This window comes from Carettochelys insculpta, chromosome 7 (assembly GCF_033958435.1).
Source record: "Carettochelys insculpta isolate YL-2023 chromosome 7, ASM3395843v1, whole genome shotgun sequence".
Classification (NCBI taxonomy): Eukaryota; Metazoa; Chordata; order Testudines; family Carettochelyidae; genus Carettochelys; species Carettochelys insculpta.
In genome coordinates this window covers 57,499,550-57,510,060 of record NC_134143.1, presented here as the reverse complement: position 1 = coordinate 57,510,060, position 10,511 = coordinate 57,499,550, and the positions used below count along the sequence as shown (strand labels likewise).

Genomic DNA, 10,511 nt, shown 5'->3' with positions numbered 1-10,511 from the left:
CGGCTGGGGGTGGGCGGGTCCCCGGGGCGGGGGGCGGAGCTTGGCGGGCAGGGCGGGGGAGGGGAATTCCCCAGGACTCTCCCCCGCCCCCGGCTGCGCTTGGCTACCAGCCGAGCCCAAGCTGCTGCCGCCGCCGCGCCGCCCGGTGCAGGTGCCTGCGGCTCTGCTCCCGGGATGTCCCGCTGAGCCTCGGCCAGGGCGGGGAGGGAATGGGCGGGGAGGGGCCGGGCTGGCTCTGGCTCTGGCTCTGGCTCGGCGGGGCGGCAGATCTCCCCGGCGCCGGGCGGCGGGCGGGCAGCAGCCGATCGCCCCGGCGCTGGCGCAGGGGCTTGCAGGCGGGCTGCTGAAGTTCGCCCCGCGGAGGAGGAGCCATGCGGGAGCTCGCCATCGAGATCGGGCTGCGGGCGCTGCTCTTCGGGGTCTTCGTGTAAGTACCCGCCGGGCGGGGGGGGGGGAGACGCTCCCCGCTGCCGCCGAACTTTGCTCGCCCCCTTTGACTTTCTTGGGCCCCATTGCTCCAATCCCCCCCGTCCCTCCCCTCCCCTCTGTCTGTTCCCCTGGCCGTCGGTCCTTCCTCCGATCTTCTTTCGAACTCAGCTGCTGCCGCCCGGAGCTGGGGATCTGGGAATCTGGGGGAGACCCGCGAAGAGTTCCTCTGCGTTCCCGTCCCGATCCAGGCTTGCTCGGAACAGCTGATCTCTCCCCGTCTTTGGCTGCGCGCTCTAGGTCTGGGCTGCTCCCAGGGAGAAGCCGCCCACCCGCCTGGGGGTGCCCGGTCGTTTGCAGCGGGGGGTTGCATTGCAGTACACGGGCGGTGCCCGGATAACTGTTGCTATTCGCCGCCCTAAGGAAATGGGAACGCTGGGAAGCAGGGACCGATGGGTCCGACCTCTTTCTGAAACCAGGCGGGTTTGCAGGCGCCGAAGTTGCTGCAGTGATTTGTGTCCCGGGGATTGTCTGTAAAGAACGCTTATAAGAGACAGGGATGCTCGGCTCAGGCTAGGACAGTGATGTGCTGAGGACCTCAAGGCAGTTACTGTACAAAATTCCCAATTTGTGGTGGAGAGAAGATTGCTTGTGAGCGTGTACAAAAGGGAGAAAGAGAGAATTCCAGCCCGTGTTATTTTGGAGCCGGGTGATTTTTAATTTGATAGCTAATATATCACAGCCTCCAAACAATTAGCTCAATCTCAGAATGTCCTGTTTCTTTTAGATCTTCTCTGTGTGATCAGTAGTCCAAGGACAGGACCAGAGAATAGCTGGGTTAGTCTGTATTCCAATAAAACAAAACAGTGGTCATGTAGCACTTGAAACACTAACAAAATAATGTATTAGGCGATGAGCTTTTGTGGGAAAGCTCATCACCTAATAAAGTATTTTGTTACTCCAAGGACAGGTATTCATGGGGACAGAGCAATACAATTATGTCATGATTCCTAAGAAAGGCTTTTCACATGAATATAAAAAAAAATGTAGCTTAGATTGTGAGGGATGTGTGTGCGTGTATATATATATATATAAAGCAATGGTGTTGAAAAACTGACTTTTTAACAATCTGTAAATACTTCTTCTATAGCTACACTATTTTTTAAATGTGTATTTCTTGTCAAGTAGTACCAGTCTTGTAGAAACAGTCATAATGGGATTTTCTGGTACAGAGAGAAAGCCGTGCTAGTCTGTATACTATCAAAACAAAAAATCAGTCAAGTATGTCACATATCAACCCAATAAAATTTAATCCTCTTGGGACAGGGGAATCCCTCATTTTTTTAAAAAAACAAATTGAACAATGAAAAACTTGAATATTTTAAATGAGTTCATAATTCAGCTGCTAAATGTTTAAAGACGCGTATTCTCAAACTTTGTGATCTCTTTATAGTGCGTTAGAAACCAGAACAGTGTGATCTTTGATCAAATAAGAGTTACTGTTACTGGGTGGAATTTTTAAAAGCCCTCTTTACCTCTTCCCTACTTAACTATGGATCTAGTGTGACACAAATACATATAAAAATAGTAGAGGATGTCTATCCTTTAAGCCATGACACTGCCTTACAACTAGTCATATTTGAAATCTTCGATTGTATTTATACCGGAGCCTGTCATTGCTAATGAGTCATTTGCCTAATATACTTCTAGGTGACATATTCTTCAAAGCTTCTCTGTAAAAATATTGAGACAGGTCTTTTGTGAGAAGTGCATCATGTTGGATAAATGTGACATCTTTGTTTTGATAAAAATTCTGATAATTTCCATAGACTCATAGAAGTGCGGGGCTGCGCCTTGACAGTTCAAGTTTAGACCCCTGCACTGAGACAAGATCAAGTAAATGGAGATCATCTTAGGGCAAATGTTTATCCAACCTATTACTACAAATCTCCAGTGATGGAGATTCCCCTTTGAAAGCTTATTCCTGAGTTTAAACTACTCTTATAATTAGAAAGTTTTTCCTGCATAGTAACCTAAGTCTCCCTTGTTGCAGATTAAGACCCTTCCTTCTTGTCTCACGTTCAGATGACATGGAAAACAATTGCTTGCTGTCCTCTTAATAACAGTCCTTAACGTATTTGAAACTAAGTATCAGGTCCCCTGCTGAGACTTCTTTTCTGAAACCTAACCATGGTCTGCTTTTTTTCTTCATCTTTCCCCATAGATTAGGTTGTCTAAGTCATTGATCATTTTTTGTTGCTCTCCTGTGGACTTCCTCTAATTGTCCACATATTTTCTAAGGTATGCTGCCCAGAATTGGACACAATACCCAGATGAGGTCTCACCAGTGTGACAATTATTTCCTGTGTCTTACATATAACAATCCTGTTAATTTAACCTTCTCACCAAATTTGCCTTTTTCATAAATTCATTACATTATTGACCCATATTTTTTGTGATCCTCTATAACACTAAGATTCTTTCAGCAGTACAGGTTGAACCTCTCTCATCTGACACCCTTGGGACCTAATTGGTGCCAGACAAAATAGTTTGCAGGACCATGGAGATCTGTATTGTCTAGGAGCATTACCAACACTTCCAATGCTTACTGGGCTCTTGGAACACATTTAGGGGTAAATTAGACCCAAAAGCCAGCACAGAACACTGAAGCAGGATTGGTGGCTGTAAACAAACTTTTTGGCACCACGGGAAAGTTGGCCACACCCATGGTAAGTGATTGTCCGGCTAACTAAAATCATGCCAGATTACAGGTGTTGCCAGAAGGCAGTGTAACACTCAAGAGGTTCAATTTGTACTCCCACATAGCTAGTTACTTCCCATTGGAGCTGTGAATTTTAACTTCCTAAATGAAGTATTTTTCACTTGTCTTTAGTGATTGTCATCGTTTTGACTTCAATTATCTAATTTCTCAAGGTAATTTTCTATTTTAATCTTGTCCTTTAAATTGCTTGTAACACCTCCCAGCTTGGTGTCATTTGCAACATATAATAAGCTCTAGAGATACATAGTGTGACAGTGTCACGCTATATGGCAACAGGAGAGGCAAGTAAGTATATTAACCCCAGGGCAAATAGGTCTCCTTTCCCTAAGTAAAGTTACAAGGGCTAATCCAGACCAGACCCTTACCAGAATCCGTAAAGGCAGACAGGCCAATTGAGATGCCTGAAGTCAACCAGGAATTTTGCAGAACAGGTAAAGACAGGCTGATCAGGACACCTGGAGCCAGTTAAGGACCAGCCAGTCCTGGTTCTAAGAAAGATTTCCCTGTTGTTAGCTCATGGCATGCAAGGAGCTTGGGAGAGAAGGTGCTGTGGAAGGTCTGGCAGGCACAAGCTCAAGCAGGTGCCAGGAGGAAGAGCCTGTTGTAAGGAAGGTGCTGGGGAAGGGTTTGGGGAAGTGGCCCAGGGAATCGTAGTTGTCATGCAGCTGATACTGGAGACATTAAAGATGGCTGCTGTCACTGGGACTAGAGTAGCTAGCTTGGGACCCAGAGTAGAGGGCAGGCCCGAGGTGCCTTCATCGCCAGCTCCCTATTTGCCATGGGTGAGGTGATCCCAACAGCGGGATGCACCATGGAAGGACTAATTATTTTATTAGTCTTTAAAGTGCTACTTGGCTGCTTTTTTTGTTTTGATAGTATATAGACTAGCACGGCTTTCTCTCCGTCTATATGCAGCCAGTGTTGGTGACAGCTGGCAAATTGACAGTCCCTGGAATCTGAGGCCTCTGTCTATTCAGGCAGAGGTAATACAAATTTTTGTAGGCTGTGCCACAGTCTTGGCCTGAGACAATGACCTAGGATTGAGAACCTCTAGGAATGAGGGCATTGTGATCTCCACCCTTCATTGGTGAAAGACTCCCATTTATTTCAGTGAGCTCTGGAGGCATCCTCTGTGCTGAAATTGCCCGTTGAAATGTGGATATTTGTGGAATCATAGGGTTGGAAGGAACTTTAGGAGGTCATTGAGTCCAACCCCCTGCTGAAACCAGGACCAATCCCAACTAAGAGAACAATAAGAAGTCTTGTGGCACCTTATAGGCTAACAGATATTTTGGAGCATAAGCTTTCGTGGGCAAAGATACGAAAGCTTATGCTCCAAAATATCTGTTAGTCTATAAGGTGCCACAAGACTTCTTGTTGTTCTCGAAGCTACAGACTAACACGGCTACCTCTCTGATATTAATGCCAACTAAATCATCCCAGAGAGGGCTTTCTTAAGCCTGGTCTTAAAATCGACAGGGGTGGAGATTTCATCACCTCTCTAGGTAATCCATTCCAGTGCTTCACCACACTCCTAGTGAAATATTTTTCCAGCAAAAACTGGACCGAGAAAATACATTCACTTACAGAGATTCTGTCAGCTGTCACTGCTGATTCTGGATCACTACCAGCCTTCACAGAATTAGAATGTTGACTTTAGAAAGATCCTAATAAGCAATGGGACCGATCCTCTGAGAGTTGTCCATCTCCCACAGATGGCTTTTAGCATCAATCTTCTGACTAACTCAAACTAATATCCTGGAGCATTTTTCACCCTGAGATACAAAGGAGAAAAAAAATGCACTCTCTGTTTCATAACGTTGCCTAGTGATATTCCTAAAGTGCTGAAAAATATAAAAGTGGGATAATTGGTACAGTTGTTCAGGTAACTTTGCTGACAGTTGTTGAAATCTACTATATATCCATAAATCTACTATATATCCCCAGTACTTAAAAGAGTCTGGCAACTTTTTCTCTTTGCAGAGGTGGTAATCACCATCCACACTCTTCTGATGATGATAAAAAATTGTACTCTGGAACATACTGAAAGTTCTTTTCAAAATGAATACCAACACCCACCATAATTTATGCACCAGTATGACGTGTATTAGCCTGGAATTGGAATAATACACAAACTCAGACTAATACAATAATACTGCTGTGGCAGTCTGAGAAATCATTTAAGTTACTATCTTCATCTGTGCTTGATAAGCAGTTAAGGAACATTTGAGCTTTAAAATCACCTGACAAACTCCTCTGCCTTTATGGGGAATCATATGACGAAGATTATTTTACTCCTTAGGGTTTATTGCTACTGCAGGAGAGATGAGTTCAGTGATACTTATTTGAAGATCTCTGGCTGCCTATAGTTCTGAAACACAACTTGCTAAACTTTTTAAAAGGAAAAATGTAGGATGATGCATGCTTTCTGGGAAGGAAAGATAGATTTTCTCTGAGTGCATTCAGTAAAACAGTCCTCCAGCTGTAAACAGAAGAATGTGTGGTATTGTTCTGTTACTCCATAAAGTTTTCTCCTGGTTCTCCTCTGATTAACTATGAGTCTTTCCATTTTGAAAAAATAGTTAGCATCAAAAAATGGGCTGTCTGAGTCCATCCTTCTGAGAAAAGATGTGATCACATTTTGGCAAAAAAAAAAGGAAGCATTTAAATGGTAGGAATTCATCAACTTCGTAGCTTAAGTTTACGCAAATTGTATATACGGTTGGTTGAAATCGAATGCCTTTTAAAATCATCTCAATCAATTTAATAGTGAATATGAACTTCATAATGATTAAAGTTACTCTTCAATAAAAATAAATACCATATTATGTCTACAAAGCAAGAATTTTAGAAGAATGGAGGACTGTTGCTGATATAAACAACCTTAAGAATTTAATCCTTTATATTTTAAAGAATTAAAAAAAATAGTTTGGATGCTCCATAATCTGAGTACATTTTGTGCCTCCTGTATTTCATAGTTATTCCTATGGCACTGTGTTTTTCATGGTCTCTTATTGATGCTAAAGCATGTAAAATTTAACCTTTCAACCGCTATGTGGTGACTGTGACTTTTGCTAGTCATTGGAGATTTGATCGAGCTGACTTTACTGCACTGACAATTAGAGGAATCTACAGAAATATTTCAGGGCATATTTGTTTTTTTATGTAAAAAAGGAAGTAGTACAGGCAATGAAATATTCATGGATTGTGGCTGTTGTACTTTAAGGAAGATTACAGACAGGAATTACCTAGTAAGTTACTATCTTGAAAGAGGGTCCATTTCGGTCATTTCTTGGATGTTTCAGCAGGCCCTCTCAGAGGTCCAAGAGGCTCAGGCTTTTGAGGTTCCTAACCATAATAAGGACACTAAAATGTAACTCTTCTTTACCTTTCCATGTGCACTTAATCCAGAACCAACCAATGGTAGTGATTTGTTTATATAATCAGCTGATCTGAGAGGATAATGCTCATCATGGTCTAATCTTATGCCCTCAGAACCAATATATTTTTATTAATGTTTCTGAACATTTATAGCTCTTTAATATGACAAAATCTATCTCAGTTAACAAAAAATGTCTTTTTACCAGCTCATATTTCTTATTTGCTTAAGTCTGTAGCTGTAAGCTGAGAGTGAGACAACTTAGTGAAATTTATCTGATGCCAAAAAATATGTCTAAAGTTGAGGCCCACTCTGCTCTTGAGGCCAAGGCTAAATAGCCCTCTTCCTCCCCTCGTTTTCTGACTGGCCTTGTATTTCAGAACATCACAATAGTGGGTTTGAGTGGGTTCTGGGTACTGGTATCCATTGTTGACGTTTTAGCATATTGACTGTTAGTATGGACAGTCAACTTCCCTAATGTTACTAGAGCGACTTCTAACTGATTAAAAAGGAAGTCTTTCCATTGTGCTTCATCAAACCTTGAGGTTTTCAGTGAATGTGATGTAATTACAATATAAATGCTCCTTGGGTATTTGGACTTCTTCCCAACAGCACAGTTATGTTAACAGCATTCCTTGAAGATAAATTTTTATCTGCCAGCTAATAAATGTATGTATTACATACATGTATATGTATTGCATTAATATTATAGTCTGCTATACTAGTAGTATAGTGTGTGTCCTATCTACAGCAGACATCAATATTTCTAAACAACAGATCATATCACTAATTAACTCAGTCTAGAACTTGCCATAATGTGTTTTTGCTCTTTCATTATAAATATGTCTTACATTATTCTTTCTTTAGTAGACTTTCATTATCATGGATGAGACTTATTTGAATAGTCTGTTCCAAAGTAATCTTTCTGAATTAGACTGTTGCTGTTTCTTATTCTGCTAAGTCTTACAGAAAACCAGTTAGTTCAGCCATCTCCCCTTTCCAGTGCATGTTACAGACCCTGTCTCTCCCCGACTTCTTTGCAGTTGTCCTTCTCCCCATTGCACAACAGACCTGGTGGGAGGGACGATGAAGAGCCAACAGGCACCAGAGAAGGGAAGTAGGAGAGAGCTGAAAAGAAGACTAGGTCAGCCACCTGAGTGATAAGAGATTTATGTTTAATTGTTGACTTTGCCACCGACTTTTTGCATGTCCTTGGTCAAGTCATTTAGGGCCAAATTTGCAAAAATGCTAATCTAAATTTAAGCTTCTTGGCTGAGATTTTCAAATGAGCCCAGGTGAGTTATATGTCAAAATGCCATTTTCAGTAGGATATGGGTGCAGAACTGTTCTATGAGCCTTCAGAATGTCAGCCCTAAATCTTTATCTAAGTGCCTGAATAAGTGGCCTTATTTTCAAGTGTTCACAACTCAGTAACTCCCATTGATTTTATATTGGAACTTCAGGAGTCCTGTCTTTGAAAATCTGGGCTTTGCTTTCTCTGTGCTCTACATCCCACTCTATAACACAGGGACAACCTTTTCTTTCTCCCTTCTATTGTATATTTCGACTGTAAGACCTTTTTGTGCAGGTCAATGTTCCCTCTAATTTTTTTTCCATCCCTGAGGATTTTTTAATAGCCACATGCAGAATAAATTTTTATGTGCACCAAGGCATATGCAAATATGCACCATCAGTAGAAACAAAAAAATTAGCTGTGAGCGCTCTGCCAATCAGCTGGATGGTATTTAAATCTCCTCTGAGTGGCCACACAAGCATGCACTTACTGGCACAGGACATATTCTTACACTGTCGATGTACAGCACATATACCACTTTGGTCTCAGTTTAAACAAGTTTTTATGGATTTTACCAGAAGTGTTATTATTATTATTATTATTATTATTATTATTGGTTTTGTTTAAGATTTTCACCCTACTTTTGTATCATTAAGATTCACCCCAAAACCCTAGCAAGACAAAAAGCAGTCAAGTAGCACTTTAAAGACTAGCAAAATAGTTTATTAGGTGAGCTTTCGTGTGACAGACCCACTTCTTCAGACCATAGCCAGACCAGAACAGACTCAATATTTAAGACACAGAGAACCAAAAACAGTAATCAAGGAGGACAAATCAGAAAAAGATAATCAAGGTGAGCAAATCAGAGAGTGGAGGGGTGGGGTGGAAGATCAAGAATTAGATTGAGCCAAGTATGCAGACGAGCCCCTATAGTGACTCAAAGTTCCCATCACGATTTAAACCATGTGTTAATGTGCCGAATTTGAATATAAAAGTCAGGTCGTCCACTTCTCTCTGTAAAACGTGGACAACCTGACTTTTATATTCAAATTCGGCACATTAACACATGGTTTAAATCGTGATGGGAACTTTCTGAGTCACTATAGGGGCTCGTCTGCATACTTGGCTCAATCTAATTCTTGATCTTCCCCCCTACCCCTCCACTCTCTGATTTGCTCACCTTGATTATCTTTTTCTGATTTGTCCTCCTTGCTTACTGTTTTTGGTTCTCTGTGTCTTAAATATTGAGTCTGTTCTGGTCTGGCTATGGTCTGAAGAAGTGGGTCTGTCCCACGAAAGCTCACCTAATAAACTATTTTGCTAGTCTTTAAAGTGCTACTTGACTGCTTTTTGTTTTGATAGTGTATAGACTAGCACAGCTTACTCTCTGTTACTACCCAAAACCCTAGTTTTATTAAGAAAATGCAAACCATTGCATGAGATGTATGTTCTACAATAATATATCTGTGTGTGCATGCAAAGCTGTCTGTTGAAATAAGGCTGTTTATTATTTTAGAATATACATACAGTCAACAAACAAGCACACACACAATCTTTGAAGTGCGAGTACATCTGAATGTACTGATGAATGTCATGACAGTCACCCACTTCACACTGTTAGTAGATAACAGCTTAGACATCTGACAGTAAAATTGCAAGAAAACAAATAAATCTAAGAACACAAGAACGAGTTCAAAAGTAAATAAAACCTGAAAACAGGAGAACAGGATGGAGTCTAGTATATGTGCTGCAAATGGTGTGGGCAGTTATTCAGTTTACATATTTATAGGTTTAGTTCTAAGCATACTAGGCTAATAGTTCTAAGCATACAAACTGTGTATTCAAATTAAAAGCTTTGTTTGGGGATTAGGGCTGTATCATTTTCTTAAGCACAGAGTTGTTGTGTTTTGAGTTCTGTTTTAGTGATGTGGCATACCACACTGAAGTCCATTCATCACAGCATTAATATAGGTAATACTTTTCCTCTCATCCTTCCATCTACCAAAATAAATCCTGATTTTTACCCCAAAATATGAATTATTTTTTTCTAGCAATTTTTACCTATTTTATTGTTGTAGAAATAAATACTGATAAATTCTTGGAGAAAATGAAATGAAAACTGAAAATAAAGGGTCCTTGCAGCACCTATCGTTATAGTAACAGTAAATAAATAAATAAATAGTAACAGTAAGTACCTATCATAATAGTGTCTTTATCTTCCTTGGGCCCTTCAAATGTACAGGGGTACAAAGAATGATGATAATGCTAATGATAAAGTTAAAATGGCCAAGTTACAAAATCAGCTGAAACTAGCTAGAGATGTAAAGGATAACAAAAAATATTCTACAAATATATGAGGAGGAAGAGGAAGACCGAGGACAGGGTAAACCCATTGCTAAATGAAGAGAGAAAAACAATAACAGAAAATATGAAAATGGAAGAGGTGCTTAATGTTTTCTTTGTTTTGGTTTTCATCAAGGTGGTTGGTTGTTATTGAATACCTACATAGTGAATGCCAGTGAAAATTGGGTAGGATCAAAAAGTAAAATAGGAAAAGAATAAGTTATAAGTTACTTACACAAGTTAGATGTTTTCAAGTCACCAGGGCATGATGGAATGCTTCCTAGAAT

General features: G+C 40.9%; 1 protein-coding gene across 1 annotated transcript in view; it reads left to right on the top strand.

The window, feature by feature from the left end:
• The first annotated feature begins 371 nt into the window (after positions 1-371).
• The window catches only part of PLPP4 (phospholipid phosphatase 4), a 97,418-nt gene continuing 87,278 nt past the window's right edge, over positions 372-10,511 (top strand). Inside the window, exon 1 of the mRNA XM_074999765.1 lies at positions 372-427. Within this exon, the coding sequence (XP_074855866.1) occupies positions 372-427 (56 nt within the window). The remainder of the gene's footprint in view (positions 428-10,511) is intronic.